Genomic DNA, 23,947 nt, shown 5'->3' with positions numbered 1-23,947 from the left:
TAACAAAATTACTATGTCTTCAGGAAAAAAAAATGACAAAGCTACCAGTTTACATTACAGAACAGTTTACAGAATAGTAACAAGGAACCTGCAATATGCAGAGAAAAATTATTCTTAAATTATTATTTGCTTCCTGCAGTGCCCTGTAAAGTGTCAAAAGCATGAAGGCCACTGACAATATTACAATTATTTTTTAATCTAATTTCTGGAAAGTTCTGCAGTGGCAGTTTAGAAAGCAAACTAAATTTTGAAGAGAAAAAATGCTTAGCCGGAAATCTGGAAATAAACATTTCGTTTATTTTTTAACTAAGAAGCAGTAAGGTCATAGGGGCCAAAATGTGTAATATCTGTAGGTGGCTGATCCAAATCAGTAAAAATGGGTCTCTCTAGAATTAAGGACTTAAAATAATATCTTACCAATACAATCTGACATGATCTTTAAAAATCACTTTTTTTAATCACTGACAATGCAAAACTTTCCAATACAAAATTTATTTCAACAAACACAAACACATACTTCATAAATTAAGAACTAAATGTAAATCCAAAACACTAAAAATTACTTAAAGACATGAAAAAACATATTTGAAACATCAGACTTTTGTTTTTACGTTCATTTCTTAGATCTACTAGCAAAGCTCTTCTGGAAAGGGTCTTCATTCCAATACAAGATTGTTTAATATGCAAATTCCGTGTGAATAGAGCTTTTGAGACTAATTCTTAAAACCTCCTTAGGAGATGCTTAATTACAGCTGTAGTTCCAATCTCCTGCGACTCAAACAGTAATGCACAGAAAAGAGCCTATACACAGTTACGGTGAGGAATGAAGGTCCAGGAGAGACCCATCCTTTTGTTTTGGTGGCAGACGCTGCAAAAATAAAGGTCCAATAGAGCTATCTGCACCTATCCCCACCCATCACAACCCTACAGAGCACTTTCACCCATCCACTCAAGACCCTCTAGCTCACGAGATTTGCCCAACCCGTGGCTTTCCACGTCTTAAAGGATGGGCGGGAGAGGCTGCGAGGTCTGGGATACAGATAAAAAAGGGGGAGAACACAGATCTTTGAGGACAGAGGGACAAGGAACTGCATCTGGACGAGGATGGGACGTGCCACGGAGACTTGCAAATTCACTGGGAGAAAAGCCCCATGGGACCAACAGAGGCTGTTGCCTATTCAAGGATGGGGACAGGCAGAGGTACAATCCTCCACAAGAGGAAGGAGACACATTTGTAAGAGACCCGGGAGGGCGTGGACTAGGCAGCGCCGAACTCAGAGCCCAAAAAGGGTTGAGATAATCTCAAACACATTCGTATGGTGAAGCTGAGACTTACGGTTACTTCCCGGGCTGAGGATAAGGGTCAGGTGGACCCCGAAGCTCTGCAGTTCTGCCAACGCCGTGGCCGCCTCAGCCTCTCGCGCCGAGCAGGTGACCTCAGGTACCCTCCCGCCCCACCCACCCAGGCGGGTGCCCCCTCCTTGCCGGCCGGAGTGCGCCGGGCAGAGGCTGCTGGGGCCGAGGGTGCGCACTAGAGGCCCGCGAGGAACGCTGCGTGAGACGGAGGCACCCGCGACGAGGCTCAGACTGGGCGGGCGCCCCCCATCCCTCTCTGGCCGCCGCGCCGCCTCACTCAAGAGAGGGGAAGAGGGGGCGGTGGCTTTTGCCTCCGCCTCGCGGTCAAGTCCGGCTCATGCTCCAGCCTTGCACGCGCGCACGCAGCCTGGGCCGCCCTTCTCCCCACCCCCGCCTCCGGCTCAGCCGCTAGCGTGCCGGCCGCTGCCACCCCCGTCCTCGAGCCGCCGGCACCACCAGCACCAGACAGCCCGCAGCCCCAGCGGGAAGCAGCAGGAACGGCAGCAGCTAACCCGTCGACCCGGAAGCTTTTCCGTCGCCAACCGCGACGCTGCAAGGCGCATAAACCCGGAAGTGATTTCCTCGCCCCGGTAGCGGCGATATGGAAATCAAAGGCTTTTGAAGACCTGGAAACCCTTACTTTCGGGAGAGTGTGATATGGTGCTGAGGTGCGAGTAGAGGGAAGGCCAATAAAGAACTAGGCGGCAAGAGTTTCTCCGAGTCCAGAGACTCGAGCGCTTGAGGCGCATTTTGGGAAGAGCGGCCGAACACTCCAGGAGGCTTCTGGTGGCTACGGAGGGTTTTCCTGTCACAGGAAGTTAGGCCTGGCTGCTGGGAAAGAGAAGGAAGGAGGAATGAGAAAGCGGTGACAGCACCCCGCCCCGCAGGTGACTGTCCCACCCAGTGAGTTGCATGTAGCGGTCCTGGAAGTGCTCGGCCGCCCGCACGGGTGAGACGAGGAGGAACGAGAACCAGATTCCCGCGAGGGAAAACAGAGGTGGGAGGCTGAACTACCTCCACATCTAGTTTCTCCAGGCAAGGAATTTATTTCTTAAAAGTAGTAACAGAGGCCAGAGCCACTTCTGGGGTGGCAGCTCTTTGAGCAAAGAGACGTGCACGTCCTTTCCCGGTAGTGGACGTTGGGTGGTGGCGGAGGAAAAATCTGGCAGAATGTTGGAGATTTTTTTGTTGTTTTTGTCATTTCGGGGAAGGCGATTCACAACTTGTCATTCCAGCTCATCTAACCTCTTAACACTTCTATCTTTTGAGGCTTTGGGGTTTCTCTGCTTTTTATTTATAGTGTATTTATCTTCAAAAGAAATCATTGATCTAGATGGCCTAACTCAGGATCTCACTCCCATTCCCTTCTGACTCGCTTAGAGAACTTGTGCGCCTTCACAATTTGTTTGCATATGCTTCTTTCTCTTTGAATCTATAGTCTCTTAACTGCCTTGGTGGCCTCATCTTATTTGGGGGAAATGACAAAAATTCAAATATGTTTTCAAAAAAGTATAAAAACGATTCATTCCATGATCTTCTCCAGCCCTCACACCATGCTTTACTGTTAGTTGGTTCACCTAAATATTGGGTTGCAGAACTATAGTGGCAGCTGATACACAGCATATTTAGTACACTATGTATGAAATTATGCTCCCCCAAATAACCTTAAGTAACACTGGTGTTCACTGTAGGATTTCATTTGATTCCCGATGTCAGTATTACTTAGTTCCTTCTGTATTAGCCATATTTAGTGTAATTGCCTTCAAAAGCAATTTGAAGATTATTAAATATCTTAAGTTACAGAACGGAATGTCACTTAACAGAAAGAAAGCCTTTGAAAATTATCAGTGACACTTGTTGACCTTGATGATAAGTGATGATTAGAATTGGTGGGAGGGACAAGGAGGAAGCAAGCTTACTTAGAAGTAGCACCAATGGCTATTTTCTGTTCTACTTTATTAATAATTCCTCTCTTTTTAGCAAAAGGATGAGATTTCTATGGTCAATAAATCCCTATGGAGGAATTCTTACTGATAATTTAGTTGCCATCTCTTCTCTTTAACGTTATAATGCTATAAAATAGTGAATTGTTCCAAGGGAATAGGGAAGGGTCAAATAACTTAGCTACTCTACCTCAGCTTTTTTCCTGTAACATGGGGATAACAGTAATAATACCTATTTCATCAGGTTTAGGGGGGAACAATGAATTAATGTATGTAAAGCACTTAACATAATGTCTAGTACATAGTAAGCATTGTAAGCGTTATTCACATTATTTTTAAAACATATTAAGTGTTATATTGAGAAAATGAAAGCAACAAAACCCAAGGACAACTTGATAAAATCACTTTGGCTGGTGGGGATAAAAAATATGCTTTCTCAGTGATTTTCAACTATGTGAATAGAAACATTTTGTGGGTTTGGCTTGGTTTGGTTATTTCAAGTTGACGGGAGTTAAACAAAAGATTGAGAAACATTGTTTAAGGATGAAGAAAGGGGATCATTTTCTGTCTCAGGAACATTTTACAGAGACCTAACATAACATCCCAATTTTTGGTTTTTACTTACGAAGATATACTTTCTGATCACTGCTGGTAATTTCCTTTTTTTTTTTTTATAAGTGAAATATTTTATTTATTTACTTATTTTAATTTAATTTTCTTTTTAAATTTACATCCAAGTTAGTTAGCATATAGTGCAACAATGATTTCAGGAGTAGATTCCTTAATGCCCCTTACGCATTTAGCCCATCCCCCCCCTCCCATAACTCCTCCAGTAACCCTCTGTTTGTTCATATTTTGAAGTCTCTTATGTTTTGTCTCCCTCCCTGTTTTTTATATTATTTTTGCTTCCTTTCCCTTATGTTCATCTGTTTTGTCTCTTAAAGTTCGCATATGAGTGAAGTCATATGATTTTTGTCTTTCTCTGACTAATTTCACTTAGCATAATACCCTCCAGTTCCATCCACATAGTTGCAAATGGCAAGATTTCATTCTTTTTGATTACTGAGTAATACCCCATTGTATCTATATACCACATCTTTTTTATCCATTCATCCATTGATGGACATTTGGGTTCTTTCCATACTTTGGCTATTGTTGATAGTGTTGCTATAAACATTGGGGTGCATGTGCCCCTTTGAAACAGCATACCTGTATCCCTTGGATAAATACCTAGTGGTACTATTGCTGGTTTGTAGGGTAGTTCTATTTTTAATTTTTTGAGGAACCTCCATACTGTTTTCCAGAGTGGCTGCACCAGTTTGCATTCTTACCAGCAATGCAAAAGAGATCCTCTTTCTCCGCATCCTCACCAACACCTGTTGTTGCCTGGGTTGTTAATGTTAGCCATTCTGACAGGTGTCAGGTGGTATCTCATTGTGGTTTTGATTTGTATTTCACTGATGATGAGTGATGTTGAGCATTTTTTCATGTGCCATTTGGCCATCTGGATGTCTTCTTTGGAAAAGTTCATGTCTTTTGCCCATTTCTTCACTGGATTATTTGTTATTTGGGTGTTGAGTTTGCAAAGTTCTTTATAGATTTTGGATACTAACCCTTTATCTGATATGTCATTTGCAAATATCTTCTCCCATTCTGTCGGTTGCCTTTTAGTTTTGCTGATTGTTTCCTTCACTCTGCAGAAGCTTTTTATGTTGATGAGGTCCCAGCAGTTCATTTTTGCTTTTGTTTCCACTGCTGGTAATTTCTACTAGCGTGTACTTTGTAAACTGGTAAGTCATCTTGTCAACTTTGACTTCTGCTTACTAAATTTGCAATACCCATATTCACATACTGAATCTTCTCTTCTTCTCCTGTGTAAAAGGCTCTAGTTTGTTCATCTGTACTCAATATAGCAAATGTTTTTTTTTTTTTTAAGTTTATTTATTTTGAGAGAGAGAGTCGGGGAGGGGCAGAGAGAGGGAGAGACAGAATCCCAAGCAGGCTTTGTGCTTTGGATCGTCTGTCCCCTTTCTCTCTCTGCCCCTCTCCAGCTTGTTCTCTCTCCCTCTCTCTCTCTCACTCATAAATAAACCTCTCTCTCTCTCTCTCTCTCTCTCTCTCTCTGTCTCACTCTCCCATAAATAAACCTAAAAGAAAATCATTCCTTTGGGGAAAAAAAAAAGTATTTTTGATGTTTTGTTAAACTTTCTGGAATAGCAAAGAAATGTAACAAGCCTGCCCATGGGGACTAAATGGCATTTGTACACCTCCCCTTTTCCAAAGTGAAAACCAGAAATGCCCCTACTTTTCCAAAGTGAAACCCAGAAATGCTTTCAAATGATCCCAGGTAGGGTACCACCCTTAGTTGAGAACCACTTCTATATATTTGTAGGACCTTATCGCTTGGAACATTACCAGTTATACCTAAGCATTTTTCAGAATAGAATGAGCCATAACAAAATGTCACCTATTTCCTATACTTAGTCACTTGAACTTTTATCTAAAACTCAGTCTAAACATATTGCTAACTGTAGTTATACCTTTCTCTATTATTTTTTAGCTCAAGTTATTCTTTTCCAATCCCTCTGCATGTGTTTCTGCCTTGATATGTTAACAACTTTTGTTCTTTTCCTAACTTAATTAAGCCTTTGTTTTCTTGTTTCATGTCACTGAAAATGTGTGTATTTAAAATATTCAAGTATGAATATTTCTTGAAAATCAATTTTTAGAATCTTTGGAGGATATGTTAACATTAAATGATGTAAAAACAAAATACTGTAACCCTCATGGTTGTGCCTTTTTTCTATTACATCACATTTGTTTATGTTTTAAAAGGTGAGTGGACTGTGTAGTACTATATATTCCAGAGAAATTATGAGTATTAATAAAGTATTTTCCTAGATTTTTAAAAATGTTTATTTATTTTTGAGGGAGAGAGAGAGAGAGAGAGAGACATAGAGTATGCATGAGGGAGGGGCAGAGAGAGAGGGAGACACAGAATCCGAAACAGGCTTCAGGCTCTGAGCTGTCAGCACAGAGCCCAACGTGGGGCTTGAACCCACGAACTGTGAGATCATGACCTGAGCCAAAGTCAGATGCTTAACCGACTGAGCCACCCAGGTGCACCCCTCCCCATTTTTTTTAATGGAAGTTTATCAGCACAGGAATTGATTATTTTATATTGTGTCTAGAAGATAAAGGATTACTTGATTTCTCTTTTAGGTGCTTAACAGAAAAAAAGGTTTGTGTAATTATGCTACATATGTTATACAATGTATTCACAACACAGTGTCTTTTTTTTTTTTTTAAACAACCAAGAAAGTGCTTGAAATTCAAATACTTTTTGGTAATTCACCAGTGGATACTTAAATTAGTCTGGGGAAAAGGTGTGTGTGTGCACACAAGCGTGTGCATGTGCATGTGTAAAATACATATTTGGAAGAAAAAGTTGGAGTTATCTAGGGAATTGATAATGGAAGTGGAAAAGATTCTTAAATCATCATCAGAAAGATTTTATCAACTGACCAAGTGTTTTTGATTCTGCAATAGGCATCTCCAAAGAAAATTTGTAAGGTATATTTTAGCTAATCCAAATGTCAAATATCGAAGTTCTTTCTAAAGATTTTGGAGAGAATGTCAATGGCAGCTGCCTATTTCCAGCTTCCAAGCTTTTAACAATATGACATTTACTGGTGTAATTTATGGAAAAGAAGTGTGTAGAATTCTGAATTATTATCTCAGGTCATTATTTGCTTAGTATTTATAAGACATTTTATAATCTTTTTTTTTTTAGGTCCAAAAGGCTGATTCTTACACAGTTTAGACATACAAAATTATTATCTCCATTAAATTTTTTCACAGAAAAGGAAAAAAGGAACATGAGAAAAATCTTAAAATTATAAGCTAAGATTTTGAATAGTTCAGTGGTAAGATCGTCATCTCTGGCTTGCCTTTTAGGTAGTATATATATTCTAAGATAGAAAAATAAACATGTTATTTTTGAAATTGTTTTTCAAACTGATTATGTTGATTATGTGTTTTTTAGTATTTCAGAGGATTTCTGTTTGTTTGTTTTATAAAGCAATGGGAAATCCAGAAAACATAGAAGATGCATATGTTGCTGTTATTCGTCCAAAGAATACTGCCAGTCTCAATTCTCGGGAATACAGAGCTAAGTCCTATGAAGTGAGAACAATTTACTAACATTTGATTTGCTACCATTGAATGTCATTTTTGGTTATTTTCATTTACATATATAGTCTTCTCATATCCTGTGAATTTTGGTTGACAACCTAGATCTTGGAAAAGTAGAACTGATGCTTCTAAAATCTCTGCTCCTCACCGTCTGCTTATCTGTTGCATGCCTTGTGACCATTATTTAATTGATAGGTGTAAATTATTGGATATTAAAGGCAGTCATTTGTGTTTTCTTTATAATGTATAAATTTAATTTTTAAAAAGTACAATTTATGAAATGACTCTCAAAAATTAAAAAAACATTGCAAAAGTCAGCTTATTCCAAGTTCCAATGTAAATATTGTTCTTGGTTATTTCCCCAAAGAACTCTTTTTTAACAGTTCATTTTAAAATATCTTTTTAACTTTAGTTAAAGTTTTAAGCAATTAAGTTACTTCTCTGTAGTCCGGAATTGTATTACATATACTAATAAATGTGATTGAGGCCAAAAAAAACCCAACAACAACAAAACCTAAAACAGAATTATCTCTTCTATGCGACAGATTCTAGGCATCACAAAATACTTCTAACTCCAGCTAATTTCTCTAGCTTAAATTGCTTTCTTAAGGTTAGTTATCTGAAACCTATTAAAGGATATTGCAGAGGTTCTCAGGAGGTTGCTGCTTCAGTAATGCTCTGGCTTACCAGTTCTCAATCCTGAATGTACTGTTGAATCACCTGGGGAACTTTAAAACTTTCACTACCAGGGCCCCACTCCCCACACATGCTGATTTAACAGGTCTGGGATGAAGCTAGGCATTGCTATTGTTTTAAAAGCTTCCCAGGATATTCTAATATGAAGCTAGGGTTAAGAAAGACTGCTGGCTTATTATAATCTAGGGCAAGTAAATTTTATTTTAAATTTTAATATTTTTCTCATCTAAGATTTTGTTGCATGAAGTTCCCATTGAAGGACAGAAAAAAAAGAGAAAGAAAGTTTTATTGGAAACTAAACTTCAAGGCAACAGTGAAGTAACACAAGGCATATTGGATTATGTAGTAGAAACTACCAAACCAATTTCTCCTGCAAACCAGGGTATCAGAGGTAGGAAACTTTTTCTTTTCTTTTTCTTTTTTTTTTTTTTTTAATACAGTTTCCTTCAACTGATTGTGGAGAAAGATATTTTTAAAAATATATTAAGATCAATTTCTTTGGGTAGCCTGGATAGCTCAGTTTTAGAGTGTGTGACTCTTAATCTCAGGGTTGTAAGTTCGAGTCCCACATTGGGTTTAAAGATTACTTAAAAATAAATTTTTTATTTTTTAAAAAAATGTTTATTATTTTTGAAAGAGAGACAGGGTAGGAGCGGGGGAAGGGCAGAGAGAGAGGTAGACAACCGAATTTGAAGCAGGCTCCAGGCTATGAGCTGTCAGCACAGAGCCTGATGTGGGGCTTGAACCCGTGAACTGTGAGATCATGACCTTAGCTGAAGTTGGACACTTAACTGACTGAGCTACCCAAGCGCCCAAAAATAAAATCTTTAAAAAAAAAAAAAATCAATTTCTTTTTATGTTCCTTTCCATTAAAAAAAAGAAAAAAGCTTGAAAAAGACTCAGAAAACTTTTTTTTAAGGTGTAGCAAAGCCCTTCAAGAAATAACTTGACTGTAATGTTCTTTTAAGTTGAAAAATATTTAAATAAGTTGCAGTGTTAATGATTTGTTCAGTAGAGATAGGAAACCAAGGGGTGTCTTGAAAACTAAGAGAAAATTCAAATCACTTTTACGAGAAATATAGTTTTCAATTTAAGTGTCTTTGAACTACAATTTTTATTTATAAGGAAGCTGTTTAAAAATTAACCAATTGGGGTATCTGGGTGGCTCATTCGGTTAAGTGTCCAACTTCAGCACAGGTCATGATCTCGTGGTTAGTGAATTGGAACCCCGTGTTTGGCTCTGTGCTGACAGGTTAGAACCTGGAGCCTGCTTCAGATTCTGTGTGTGTGTCTCTCTCTGCCTCTCCTTCACTCACGCTCTGTTTCTGTCTGTCTCTCAAAAATGAATAAATGTTTAAAAAAAAAAAGTTACAAAAATTATAAACTATGTCCAAGATTCAGGCATTATTGTTAAGAAGCTAAAGCCAATTTCAGTCAAATAGCTGTTGAAAACAGTTGTTGATGAGGTAAGGCATACCTCTCTGTGCCTACTTTTTTTTTTTTAAAGCTTATGCGGTGTTTTTTTTTTCTGTTACTCTGTCTAGAAATTGTCTAATTCATCTGTTTTCAGTAAAGAGACTATTTATGTTGCAGAGATAGGGTTGAATCCTGTGGTTTCAGTTATTAGTTATTTTGGGTATTTGTTGTCTAGAGACAGTTGAACTGTAAGCCTCTGATTCATAATTTTTAGAGTATCATTCACCATATTTTACCTTTTTTTTAATGTTTATTTTTGAGAGACAGAGACAGAGCATGAGTGGGAGAGGTGCAGAGAGGGAGACACAGAATTTGAAGCAAGCTCTAGGCTTTGAGCTGTCTCCACAGAGCCCGACAGAGGGCTTGAACTTGTGAACCATGAGGTTGTGACCTGAGCCAAAGTTAGGCGCTCAACCAACTGAGCCACCCAGGTGCTCCCATATTTTTTTTACCTTTCTAATAGGTAATCTCCCTAAGAGGGCCTGAAGGGTAGAGGCTCTAAGGCCTTACAACTCAGTTATAATAAGTTACTGCATAAATTTATAGATCTCTGATACATATTCTAAGTCCCTTAAAGAGATCTCCTTTCCCTAATCATCAGATTGATTTTTTAATAAAATGATCTAGAAATTGATCTTAGCTAAAAAGGGGACTATCCTTGTTGGTGATCAAGGCACATAAAAGGCTCTTTTTGGACGCCACAAATTTGTCAGTCTTTTCTACCTTAGTCTTGAACTTCTCTGATAAATTTTCATCTAGACTTGTTCTACTGTTGCCAAATTGTTGTAGTTATCAGGATTGATCCTGAGATCAAATTCCTGAGACATATATCCAGATCACATATTTGAGCTAAGACAGACGAGTCATAATTTGTTATGTGAATTAGCCATACTCTGCCACTCAGTCCATTCACCCAGAAGGGGGATGGAGTGGTGTCATTGTTAACAAAGATGTCCTCTGGCCCAGAGAAATGGGTAGTCCTTTTAGAAGATTTTCCAGGAGATGTAAAAAATTTTTTTAATGTTTATTTTTTGAGAGAGAGAGAAATGGAGAGAGAGAAACAGAGCATGAGCGGGGGAGGGGCAGAGAGAGAGAGGGAGACAGAATCCAAAGCAGATTCCAGGCTCTGAGCTGTCAGCACAGATCCCAATGCGGGGTTTGAACCCACAAGCTGTGAAATCATGACCTGAGCTGAAGTTGGACGCTTAACCAACTGAACCACCCAGGCACCTTTAGGAGCTTTTAATAAGAGAAATTAAAATGGCGAACTTTAACCTAACTAGTTATATTAGTTATAATAAGCCATACCACATCCTGACTATACTTTTTGTATTGAGTTTTCTAAATATATGAAATATTTTTGTAGAGTAAGAGGATTCCTTATACAAGCATCACATGTAAATCACAAAGACTTTATAATAGCAGTGGTTATACCTTAATTTTTTGTGCAGTGCTATATATCGTTTATAAAAGCACTATCACCCCTACTTATTAATGAAATTCTTAAAAAAAATTTTTTTTAACGTTTATTTATTTTTGAGACAGAAAGAGAGCATGAGCAAGGTCGGGGCAGAGACAGAGAGGGAGACACAGAATCTGAAACAGGCTCCAGGCTCTGAGCTATCAGCACAGAGCCCGATGCAGGGCTCAAATTCGGGAATGGAGAGATCATGACCTGAGCTGAAGCTGGATGCCTAACTCACTGGGCCACCCAGGTGGCCTTTAATGAAATTCTTAAATTGGTCCTGTGAGTTAGTATATGGTCATCTTCACATCTGTAAAATGGAAATGCAGACAGGATATTACTCGTTAAGGTCATACTCCCATTAGTGGAGGAGTTAGGACTAGAACCTTCATTTCCCAACTTGTAGTCAGTGCTTTTATTTTTTCCCCACAACAGATCTCATTACATCTGTCATTTGCAAAGTACGCAATTAAACAATGGATCAGAACTGGGTTTAGGGATGCAGCAAAACAGGAAAGATAAAGTGGGACAGGACCTCAAGCTAGACAAAAGAAATTGCCTCTGAAATTTATTAGATGTTATCCTCTATGTAACACTTATATTTTGTACACATGTCCAATTTGTAAAATAATTGGGGGCTATAATAATCACATATATTGACTCCAGTATTTTGTGAATAAATGAAGCTGCTTGAACTCTTAGATTATCTACCTGTCCATAGAAGGTATCCAGTCAGTCTTCCTACTTGGGTCAGGAACAAGTTTCTGTATCTTGGAGTGGGGAAACTGGAAGAGTTGACAAAAATCATGGCAAAGGTGTCCAGATGAGAGGTTTTAGAGGGCACGATTTGTAGGTTATTATTTATAGCCCCCTTGTGGCCAAATCTGGAAAAACACTAAGAATGGAGGTTACAATTCAGAATACAGTAGTAGTTTGTAGCCCAATCAGATTTTAATAAACACTGACATTGAGGGTGGAGGTTGAGTGTTAACTTTAAGACTTTGCAACTTACATATACCACCCTCCTTATCTACCTGAGATCATAGTAAAATTCTTCCCATCTGTATCTCAGATGAATGAGGAAGTATTGTATATGGCTCTTGACTGCAGGGTGCCTTGCTATTCAGCTGCTCTGTCAGTCTTTAGCAGGACAGTTTTCTTTGCTATACATAGGAAGCTTCTCTTTTAGTCAAGACCAGGACCATGAATCTACTTGGTTGATTGTGCACAGAATAATTTGCATTATTATCAGGATTAAGAGTTTTCATTAGGGCATATAATAAAATTGGCTGTTTTTATATTTTAACTCCTGTTAATGCTGCCTTTTAAAAAATTTTCTAGTTCTCAAAAAATAAAAAATGGGGTGGCGCCTGGGTGGCTCAGTCTGTTAAGCGTCCGACTTCGGCTCAGGTCACGATCTCACGGTCCGTGAGTTCGAGCCCCGCGTCGGGCTCTGGGCTGATGGCTCAGAGCCGGGAGCCTGCTTCCGATTCTGTGTCTCCCTCTCTCTCTGCCCCTCCCCCGTTCATGCTCTGTCTCTCTCTGTCTCAAAAATAAATAAAAAACGTTAAAAAAAAATTAAAAAAAATAAAAAATGGGATAAACTAAAAAAAACAAATCTTAACATATAGAGAACAAATTAGTTGTTACCAGAGGGGAGGTAGCTAGGGGGTATGGGTGAAATAGGTGAAGGGGATTAAGAGCACTTATCCTGATGAGCATTAAGTAATATATGATATTGTTGAATTCCTATATTATATACCTGAAACTACTACAACACTAGATGTTAACTACATTGGAATTAAAGTATTTTTTTCTAATTCTCAAGGTAATTTATAAAATTTAAAAGACCTTTTTTTTTTTTTTTTTTTTAATCAAATGGTTAGGAAAACGAGTGGTCCTAATGAAGAAATTTCCTCTGGATGGAGAGAAGATTGGCAGAGAAGCGGCATTATTTATTGTTCCATCAGTTGTCAAAGGTAAAGTCTAAGATTTACCTTATGGATCTTTATATATTTTAGACACTAAGTTAAAATCTCCTGAGGAATTTAGGAATTTATATTCATAGTTACTATTCTAATATTGTTGTAAAATACGTATTTTTAAATTAGTAGAAGGTGGGGAAATTTGTTACTTAAAAAAAGATGTTTTGATTTCAAAGTAATATTCAGCCTTCTGGACTAAACAGTAATGTTTTTGTTTCTAGTTTTAAAAATAGAATACAGAAGTGAGGAAGGAAGCCATAATTGAAATAAAAAGTTTTCAGGTTATAAGGGATTTTTCAAAGGATATGACTAGAAATAGATATTTCATTATTTTGGAAAATTAACAGACTATCATCAGGACCTATCTGGCATAAGAAGGTGTTAATAACAGTTCTAAAATACTCTGCCCAACAAACAGTATCGGTATTATTTAAAGACTTTAGATCAAATGTAAAAATTTGAGCCCTTGACATCCTGGAATAATTGAAAAATTACTAAATTTCAGTGCAGAACATGTAGCCTACTAATTTTGTGCTCTTGGGCAAATCACCTCTTTAAGCCTCAGCTCTGTTTGTAAGATGGGTATCTGCTCCTACCCAAGTTCATTGTGCTGGAAGAATTAATTAAGGTATTAGGTGTGAAGATCACTTTGGAAACTTTAGAGTACTACTCTCCTATAAGGCAGTAATAATACTGACGATAAATTAATGACCCAGTGGGGATATGCCATCAGCCTGCTGCTAACATAGTACTTACACATATTTTATTAGCCAGCTCTGGCATTCCAATTATATATATATTTTTCCCAGTCATACTTAGACTAAGAAGTGCAGTATTTTAAATGGTGTTGGAAATGTTATTAATCAGAATTTTGCTACATTGTTAAGGAAGAAAACAAGGAAACAACTTCTGTAATCCTCTAAGAATATAGGTCTTCTAATTCCAAGTGGATAAGGTCACAGAACTGGTCATCAGTTTAATCAAGGTCTTCTAAATCCAAATCTAAAACAATTCATGTTACACTTAACTGTTTTTTTAATGAAAAATATGTTATTGTAAACCTTATACGTGATGACATTATTCATTTTTCTTTTTCAGATAATACTAAATATACATATACTCCAGGATGCCCAATTTTTTACTGCTTACAAGATATTATGCGAGTCTGTAGTGAATCCAGCAGTCACTTTGCTACACTTACAGCAAGGATGTTAATAGCCTTGGATAAGTAAGAAATACCACTAAAAATATTTTTTAATAAGCCAAATACAGCTTCATAGTAGAAATTAGCTCTGTTAGAACAGAAGCAAATAATATGTATGTAACACAATGGTAAGTTTTTGAAGTAAAATATAAAAATGAAAAGCTCCAAAGACAGGATTTTCCTGGTTTGCTTACAATGGGCTAATTTTTTTTTCAAAAATGACAAAGACTGCCCTGGATGAAGGATTAAGATTCCTTGATATAAAACTAGATTTGGGGGATTTTTTTGTTTGTTTTTTTGTTTTAATCTTCAAGTTGAGTTAACCACTGCCTTTGTTTTCCCTCCTACTTTTATACGAGATCTCTTATTTCCATCTTTCCTCCACTGCAGTAGTTCAATAGAACTAATTATGTCTTTAAAAATAATTAGGAGTGCCTGGGTGGCTCAGTTGGTTAAGTATCTGACTTCAGCTCAAATCATAATTTCACAGTTCATGGGTTCGAGCCCCGTGTCAGGCTCTGTGCTGACAGCTGGGAACCTGGAGCCAGCTTTGGATTCCGTGTCTCCCTCTCTCTGTCTCTCCCTTGCTCATGCTCTGTGTCTCTCTCAAAAATAAACATTAAAAAAAGTTGTTTTTTTAAACAGTTAAATAAGCAATTGACTGAAGTTCTCTTTCTGTTTTCCCTAATGCTGGGCCAAATGGCTCCTCTAGTTCTGACAGATTTAGTATTGAGTTACTCTGAGTGAGAGTAGACAAGAGTAAGTTAGACAAGTTGTTTAAACCTATCATGCCTTTGTCTTTCTGTAACAACAGAGCAAATGTCACCTACATCTCAATGGTTCAGATCTTAAAAGTACTTCATGTTTTTTGAAAGGCGTTTTATTATAATGGTATATGCATTTTTTAAAATTTATTTTGAGAGAGACAGAGCACAGGTGGGGGAAGGGCAGAGAGAGAGGGAGAATCCCAAGTAGGCTCCATGCTATCAGCGCAGAGCCCCATGCGGGGACTGAACCTACGAACTGTGAGATCATGACCTGAACTGAAATCAAGAGTCAGATGCTCAACCAACTGAATCACCCAGGTACCCTGGTATAAACATCTTTAAAAATAGTTTGCTGTGTCTATTAACAAAAACTTTGATTAATACTAAATGAAGTATTTAACACTAGCTAAAAATATAAAAATCTGAATGTGATATTAGAATGTATCACACAATAGGGGGCACCTGGGTGGCTCAGCTAAGCATCTGAGTTCGACTCAGGCCACGATCTCACAGTTTGTGATTTCAAGCCCCACATTGGGCTCTCTGCTGTCAGTGTGGAGCCCGTTTCAGATACTGTCTCCTCACTCTGCCCCTCCCTAACTTGTGCTTTCTCTCTGTCTCAAAAATAAATACAAGAAAAAATTTTTTTAAAGGGGCACCTGGGTGGTTCAGTCAGTTACTGAACTTTGGCTCAGGTCATGATCTCACAGTTCGTGGGTTCAAGCCCCACTTTGGGCTCTGTGCTGACAGTTCAGAGCCTGGAGCCTGTTTCATACGCTGTGTCTCTTTCTCTCTGTCCCTCCCCTGCTCATGCTCTGTTTTTATCTCTCAAAAATAAATAAATTAAAAAAAAAAAAAGAATGTATCACACATCAGAGTTGGATGGTCTACTTTCTTCATCTTCACTTTTGAACAAATACTTCTACTACCTCTTCTTTTTTATTTTGCCAGGTGGTTAGATGAACGCCATGCACAATCTCACTTTATTCCAGCTTTATTCCGGCCTTCTCCTCTTGAGCGGATAAAAACTAATGTCATAAACCCTGCATATGCTACTGAATCAGGTCAAATGGAAAACTCATTACATATGGGCTACAGTGCACTAGAAATAAAGAGTAAAATGTTAGCCCTAGAGAAAGCAGATACCTGTATTTACAACCCTTTGTTTGGATCAGATCTTCAATATACGAACCGGGTAAGAGTTGAATGAATTTTGGCTCTGATTTCAAAAGACATTTTATGTCAAATGTAATTTTTTCCTAAGATAAATATACCTGTTACTAATTGTAACCATAAGATGACATATACAGTTAGTTGTATATATGTCTATTAAAGCCAAGTATCTGAAGCTCTTAAGGGGTTTTTGTTTTTTCTATTTTCCCGTTTTAGGTAGATAAAGTGGTAATAAATCCATACTTTGGTCTAGGAGCTCCAGACTACTCAAAAATCCAAATTCCCAAACAAGAAAAATGGCAGAGAAGCATGAGCAGTGTCACAGAAGACAAGTACTGTTTTGGTTTTACTCCACATTGCTTTTTTAAAACTTATATTCTAATGTTAAAATATTGTTTAAAATGATATATGCAATTAGTATGCAATGTAATCATTGCATAGATGATTTAGTTTGCAGCTGCTAAGTGACCAAAGCTTTCATATATATATCATGTTTGTTTTGAAACAGTTTGAATTTCAAAATGCTTTTAAAAAAAAAAATTATTTGTTTTTAATAATTAGGGAACGACAGTGGGTAGATGACTTTCCTCTCCATCGAAGTGCCTGTGAAGGAGATTCAGAATTACTAAACCGTCTTCTCAATGAAAGATTTTCAGTCAACCAATTAGATAGTGACCACTGGGCGCCCATTCATTATGCATGCTGGTAAATGGATTACTTTTTTTTTTTTTTTCTTAGAAGGAATGAATCTTTAGTTATAAACGTTAGTGCTTCTTTTCAGAACTATTCTCATTCCAGCTCCTTTTTCTCTACCACGTTTGCCTTATGAGCTTTCTATTTAGATATCTGATTACTATATATACATACCACTGTTCAGAATTACAAGGTCTGCCCCATGAGAAAAGTATCATTGGTGTTCTTATGCATTACCAGGTCATCCTGTGTAATAGCTAATCACTAGCAAGTGTCATTATATAGCAGTAGGTCCTTTATTCACCCTTGTAATTTCTATTGTTTTGTATTAGATAAATGTTTGTTTTACTCTTCTCTTGCTATAAAACTTACATGAGGTAACTACTTATGTTTTGATGTTGATCATATTAGATAAGTATCCATTTAGTACTTTGGAAAACCGTGGCATCGAGAAACTCCCAAAAGCCTTCATTAGAATCAAAGCCTTCCATTCTTTATTTTTTTTTAAGCGGAATTAACTCACAAGATTGGGGTTATTAACTCTTTCTACTCACTGTGAACTTGTGTTCATTACAGTATTTAAGTGTTAGCTATAGTTTATTCTCTAAAAAGGATGTAATGAAGTGATTTACCATTATTTCTTATGGGTAAGCTGCTTTTGAGTTACTGTTGAAAGTGAACTTCCTTGGCTAGTTTAAGAAGTGCCTACATTATTCACTGCCTGTTAAATGTCCACTTTTTCTTTTTGAAGGTTTATTTCTTTATTTTGAGAGGGGTAGAGGGAGAGAGAGAGAGAGAGAGAGAGAGAGAGAGAGAGAGAGAGAATCCCAAGTAGGCTCCGAGCTGTTGGTATAGAGCCCAACGTGGAGCTGGAACTCATGAACTGTGAGATCATGACCTGAGCCAAAATCAGGAGTCAGACACTTAACCAGCTGAACCACCCAGGCGCCCCAAATGTGCACTACGTCTTATCTGAGCCACATTTAACAAGATATTTCACCTCTCCGTGTCTGTTTATTTATCTATATGTAAAGGCATTAATTCGATCATTGCTCAAACTTACTTTGATTTCACTGATTCCAAAATTTGTGATCCAGTAGCTAAATATAGTTGCTTTTAATATACATCTTTTCTCTCTTAAAAAATATGCTGTTTCCCTAAAACTATGCTAGTTTATTCAAGAAATATGCTCTTAATTTTTTTTCTATTTCCTCAAAACTAGGCTTCTTTATTCTGTGTGTTCTTAATTGTTTTCCCATTACAGGGAATCTTCTATTCATATTTGGAGTTACCTTAAATATATATATGTACATATATGTATATTTGTATACATATATATGTATATGTATATATATATATATATATATATACACACACACGTATATATTTTAATTTTTTTATTAGAGAGCTTGAGCTGGGTAGAGGGGCAAAGGGAGAGAGACAGAAAACCTTAAGCAGGTTCCACACTCAGCACGGAGCCCAAAGTAGGGCTCAATCCCAATACCCTAGGATCATGACCTGAGTAGAAATCAGAAGTCAGACGCTCAACCGACTGAGCCACCCAGGCATCCCTACCCTAAATATTTTTTAACTGAACTTCTGTTTGTTTCTTCAGATTACTAATAAATATTGGTAGCAGCAGCAGTACAAAAAGAAATCACGTGCCTTATATGGAACTAAACGAAAAGAGGTAGAGAATATACTTCAAATCACAAGAAAGTACACTGTGGAATTGGGAAGGATGGAGGCAGAGAATTTTAGTTGAGAAATCCCAAATTTATATTTGGTTAATATTGTCCTTTTTTGTGGCATGGGTTATTTTCTAATAAAAGAATGGTAATATTTTTAAGTATTACATAAAAACAGAAGTATGGTATAGTATTTAATGTTCTTTGGAATGTACTTAGGTTTTAGTTGTAATAATTCTTATTTCCTAAAAGTATGACCTTTGGGAAGTTACTTAATGTCTCTAAGGACCTGTGTCTTTATCTACAAGATGAACTTAATATATTTCTTAAGATTAAAGGAGAAAATGCAAATAAATGCTTTGAGGGTACCTTGCACATAATAAGTATTCAATAAATGTTGGCTGTTATTAAAATATTGTAAAAATTTAAAGATTTTAATATCTAAATCTGAAATTTATAAATCTGTAGTTTATTTATTTTGTTTATTTATTTTTTTTAGAGAGAGAGAGAGTGTGTGCGTGCTAGCTGGGGAAAGGGGCAGAGGTTGAGAGAGAGAGACAGGGAGGGAGGGAAGGAGGAAGGGAGGGAGGGAGGGAGGGAATCTCAAGCAGGCTCCATGCTCAGTGTGGAGCCTGACATGGGGCTCAATCCCATGACTCTGGGATCATGACCTGAGCCAAAATCAAGAGTCTTAACCAACTGAGCCAGTCAGGCGCCCCTAATCCATAGTATTTTTAATTGGAAAATCTTACTACTACAGTATACCAAGGAAAAGAGTTTTATCCTTAGATAACATTTTCTGTCAGTTAGAAATAATAACCATATTTAATATATCAGGAGTAGTATGGGCCACCTTGCAATACTTTCATCAGATGAATCATTTAATTAATGTGAATTTGAATGAAGGTAGATTCGACCATTTAGTAAGAACTTAAATTACTTTATCTTGGAAATGTACTTTTATTCCCTAATTAGTATAAGGATCGAGGAGGGGAATACTAGGTTATCTCATTAAAAGTTGCATTTGAGGCCTAACTTTATAAGCTTAGACAAGATGTTTTACCCCTCTTGGTCTGTTTTCTCATCTTAAAGTGAGGGTTTTTATTAGATTGATGGTTCTCAAACATTTTGGTGGCAGGGCTCCCTTTTCACTCTCAGAAGTTACCGGATCCCGGGATGCCTGGCTGGCTCATTGGTTTTAGCTCAGGTCATGATCTCGTGGTTTGTGGGTTGGACCCCCACTTGGGCTCTGTGCTGGCAGTGCAGAGCCTGGTTGGGATTTTCTCTTCCTCTCTCTGCCCCTCCACACTTGCACTGTCTCTGTTTCAAAATAAATAAACAGAAACTTTTTAAAAATTATTAAAAAAAAAGTTACAGAATCCCAAAGAGCTTTTGTTTATGTAAATTATATCTAGTGTTGCTTATCATATTACAAGTTAAACTGAAAAATATTTTAAGTATTTATTAATTCATTTAAAAATGTTTATGAAATATGCCATATTTTTCAAAATTAAAAAAAATTAATGAGAAGAGTAGAATTGTTCTACATTTGTTGCAGTATTATATGTCACATGGCTTCCTGAAAATCCCACTGTACACTTAAGAGAAAGTGAAAGTTTAAAGGATCAGTAGCATTTTAGTATTATTATTAACATATGTTTGACCTAGAGGATACCTTGAAAAGATTTCAGGGATTCTCAGGAGTTCCCAGATCACTCTTTAAGGACCACCCCTAAGATTACTCCAAGCTTTTAAAATTCTCATATTGGTGACCATCTACCTGAAAACTATTCTGTACTATTTTCCAAAACTGTTTAAGTTGCCTTTCTTCCCATATGGGTAACTTATCAACCACTCAGTAAATGTTTCACCGACATCACATAATCTATGACCTTTCTCAAATCAATGTCTTTTTTCTCTGATCCTATTTTTAGGTTTCATGTTATTGCTAGAGAGTATTTTTGAACTATGAGTATTTTATTCCCTTCAAATTACCCCATCTTCACAGTAGCTTAGCTGTCTATCCTTTTGGTCTCATTTATCCTGTCAGCCATTTAGTCCTCCCTTATGAGCTGTTCTAAACCTTTGTAGTCATAAGCACTTAAACTCCCACTACTTCCTTTCTCTCCTCTTATCAGGTAGTTTTACCCCCCTATTTTCAAAGAAAATTGAAGCCATCAGAAATGTCCTTCTGTATAGTTTTTGTTCTCATCTCTCTCCTGTGTCATTCAGTATGCAAGTAAAAGTCCTTGTTTGCCATTAAATTCACTCTCTCCTTTTCTGCATTTTCTTTTTTATTGCCTTCAAACATGTGTGGTCTCTCCCTCTTGAAAAGAACATTAATTTGGCCCTGCTGCCTTTTCTGGCCACTATCCCGTTTCTGTCCTTCCTTTCACTGCTACATCTCAAAGGTGAGTGGGTCACACTCACTGTTGTCTCTTTTTTTACTGTTCATGAACCTTCTTAAACTTTTCTGAGATTTTAATCTCTTTCCCTGCTCTCCAGCATTAAATACTGTTGACCATCCCTTCATTCTAAGAACAAATTGGAGTTGAAGGGGCATAATGGAGCTATAATGAAGGTCAATACAAATGCAAATTATTATTGTTACATTATTAGTATTCTTGAAATACTGGCTTCCATTCTGTGACCTAAGCGTGTGTTATCGTATGGAAACTGCTATACTAAGATTCAGAAAACTGGATTCTAACACTGGCTAGTAACCATGGGACCTTCAGAAAGCTACTTACCTGGTTCAAGTTTCATTTTTCTTAACTGAGCAATAAAAATACTTCCGCCTGCCTCATAAGTTGTTTTGAAGATTATATTAAGTAATTATATATGAAAGTACCTTGAAAACTTTAAAGCATCATACAGAATGTATGTTTATATTAATTATTTGTATTACTTCTTGAATTGCTGTCTTAGACGTGTCTTTTCCTGTCCTGAAAGATTGTTTTTCAAGATGCATTTCATTGGTCTAAGATAATTTTTCTCTAAATTCTCTCTCAGAAGGATTTCATCCATTCTCCCAGCCTTAATGGTAATTCTTTTCAGTTAGATGAATTTGCCTATTCTCAGATAGATATGCCAAGCCTTTGCCTTCCTCCTGAGTACTAAGCATGCATTTTCAAATGCCTGCTGAACAGTTCACTCATTTTTTGTGCGTAAGGCAGTTTATAGAATGCAGAGCCAGTGTACCTACCCTCCAGGAATTTCTAGGCTACCTCTTTGTGTGTTATATTGTATTTCCTCAAAAAATATATTTAAGAAGGAAAAAGGTTTTCTACCCATTGTTCCAGAATAATAAGGGGGAAAGTACATAAAATAAGTCCCACAAAAGAATGAAAAATGAAATGCTGCAGGTAGTGAGATTATAGAAGGGGAAGATTTTAAACTGTTTCTGAGAAATAACAGAATTTAACCTAAACAAAATGAGGAGGAGGGAAAGGACATCTCAAGAATAGCAAAGAACATAAGCAAAAAGTGAAATGAATAAAAAAGAGTAGCATACAAGTGGCAGGTTTAGGGTATAAGAAGGATATGTGAAAGGAGAAGAAAGGAAAGTGGACGGCAAATCAAATCACTTTTAAAGATGTGTAATTTTCCCTCAAATGTACCAAATTTCCTTTCCCTTTCCCCCTCCCACCCGTTTATTTACAAACAATGAATATACTTTTCCAATATTGCTTCAGATTGTAGCCTTATAGAAGTCTTTGGCTCTGACCAAATTGTGGACTGAACTGTGTCTGACACAAGCCTTTGTACTCTTTTGTTTTTGTTTTTGTTTTTGTTTTTGTTTTTGTTTTTGTTTTTAAAGTAGGCTTCACCTCCAGTGCAGAGCCCATTGCAGGGCTTGAACTCACAGTCATGAGATCAAGACCTGAGCTGAGATCAATAGCTGGGTGCTTAACCAACTAAGCAATCCAGACACCCACCATGCTTTGTACTCCTCTGGGTCTTTGTTTACTTACTCTTTTCCCCCCTACCTAAAATATTTTTACCTCTCTTCAGCATCTCTTCAGTTCCTTCCTATTTAAAGTCCAGTTCTAATTCTTCTATCAAAACATTTCAGGAAGTCTTAGACTGAAATCTTGCCTTTTCTGACATTTTTTTAAAGTGTTAGTTATATATCATTTTGACTTGAGAAATAAACAATGCTTATTTTGTTGTTATTCTAAGCTGTTTGTTAAGTTTTACAGCATAATGTAACTTATCCAATGTTTTTGTTTTACCTCTGTGATTACACTGTAAGCCTTTATCCAAGCAGAGACCATGTATCTTCTCCATCTTTATGTCTCCCACATTGCCTAATACAACAGCTACATATCAAATTATATCTTTGGGCTTATTTTACAAATCACAATCAGACCTAAGTGAAAAGCATTATGAAGTTTATTTATGAGTTACATTCTGATTCTGAACCTATTTTTGACTAAAAATTTTATTTCCTTAATTTATAATTTTTGTACCTTGCATGTGGTAGTTCTTTCTCATCTTGTATTTGAGATTATAGTCCCTCCTAGTTGATCAGAAACAGAAACAGTTGAATTGAACCAGAAGAATTCATAAGAAATGCTTAGACACTGAAAAACATTTATGTCAGTATCTTACTAAAAAAAGATCTTAAATTTCTTTGAGATAGTGTCTGAGATTTAACTTTTTAAAACATCTTGGGGGCATCTGGATGGCTCAGTAGTTTAAGCATCCAACCCTTGTTTTCAGCTCTAGGTCATGATCTTTCAGTTGATCAGATCAAGCCCTGTGTTGAGCTCTGTGCTGACAGTGTGGAGCCTGCTTGGGATTCTCTCTCTCCTGTCTCTGCCCTTCTCCTGCTCACACGCACATTCTCTCTCTCTCTCTCAAAATAAGTAAATAAATATTAAAGATAATAATAATTTTTTTTAATGTTTCAGATTATTTTGGGGGGTAAGTTTCATTTTTTTTTTTTTTACAGGTATGGAAAAGTTGAGGCCACTCGCATATTGTTAGAGAAAGGAAAGTGCAATCCAAACCTTTTAAATGGACAGCTTAGTTCTCCTCTTCATTTTGCTGCTGGAGGAGGACATGCTGAAATAGTACAGATTCTCCTAAACCATCCAGAAATTGACAGAGTAAGTTATTTTCCAGGGTTTTTTTAAATGTCTAAGCAATGAATAACCAGTAATGACACTAAAATGTTCAATTGTATACTTGAGAAACCAACTGAAAAAAAAAAATTTTACTTAGTATGTAGTATACATAATATGTATGTATAAACTTTGATTTTATACATGTTTTTATTGTGATAAAATATGCCCCACATAA

General features: G+C 37.0%; 2 protein-coding genes across 7 annotated transcripts in view; one reads left to right on the top strand and one right to left on the bottom strand.

The window, feature by feature from the left end:
* Positions 1-1,840, bottom strand: part of ANKIB1 (ankyrin repeat and IBR domain containing 1) — a 145,756-nt gene extending 143,916 nt beyond the window's left edge. For all 3 annotated transcript variants that reach the window (XM_047094674.1, XM_047094676.1, XM_047094677.1), the window contains exon 1: positions 1,337-1,840. The gene's annotated coding sequence lies outside the window, so the exon portion shown is untranslated. The remainder of the gene's footprint in view (positions 1-1,336) is intronic.
* A 100-nt stretch (positions 1,841-1,940) lies between these two features.
* Positions 1,941-23,947, top strand: part of KRIT1 (KRIT1 ankyrin repeat containing) — a 41,924-nt gene continuing 19,917 nt past the window's right edge. The window contains exons 1-9 of one of the 4 annotated variants that reach the window (XM_047096069.1): positions 1,941-2,243; positions 7,381-7,484; positions 8,421-8,580; positions 13,017-13,109; positions 14,214-14,343; positions 16,038-16,281; positions 16,476-16,591; positions 16,821-16,964; positions 23,598-23,754. In XM_047096069.1, coding sequence (XP_046952025.1) covers positions 7,383-7,484; positions 8,421-8,580; positions 13,017-13,109; positions 14,214-14,343; positions 16,038-16,281; positions 16,476-16,591; positions 16,821-16,964; positions 23,598-23,754 — 1,146 coding nt within the window. In that variant the 5' untranslated portion in view covers positions 1,941-2,243; positions 7,381-7,382. Of the gene's footprint in view, positions 2,392-7,344; positions 7,485-8,420; positions 8,581-13,016; positions 13,110-14,213; positions 14,344-16,037; positions 16,282-16,475; positions 16,592-16,820; positions 16,965-23,597; positions 23,755-23,947 lie in introns of all 4 variants that reach the window. The other 3 variants (XM_047096068.1, XM_047096067.1, XM_047096065.1) reach the window with 3 other exon arrangements.

The sequence above is a fragment of the Lynx rufus genome, unplaced genomic scaffold (genome assembly GCF_022079265.1).
Source record: "Lynx rufus isolate CCGP_SWC_20201006 ecotype Redwood Valley unplaced genomic scaffold, mLynRuf1.p SCAF_4, whole genome shotgun sequence".
Classification (NCBI taxonomy): domain Eukaryota; kingdom Metazoa; phylum Chordata; class Mammalia; order Carnivora; family Felidae; genus Lynx; species Lynx rufus.
Note: the sequence above shows the minus strand (reverse complement) of the source record. Positions and strands in the feature narration are given on the sequence as shown.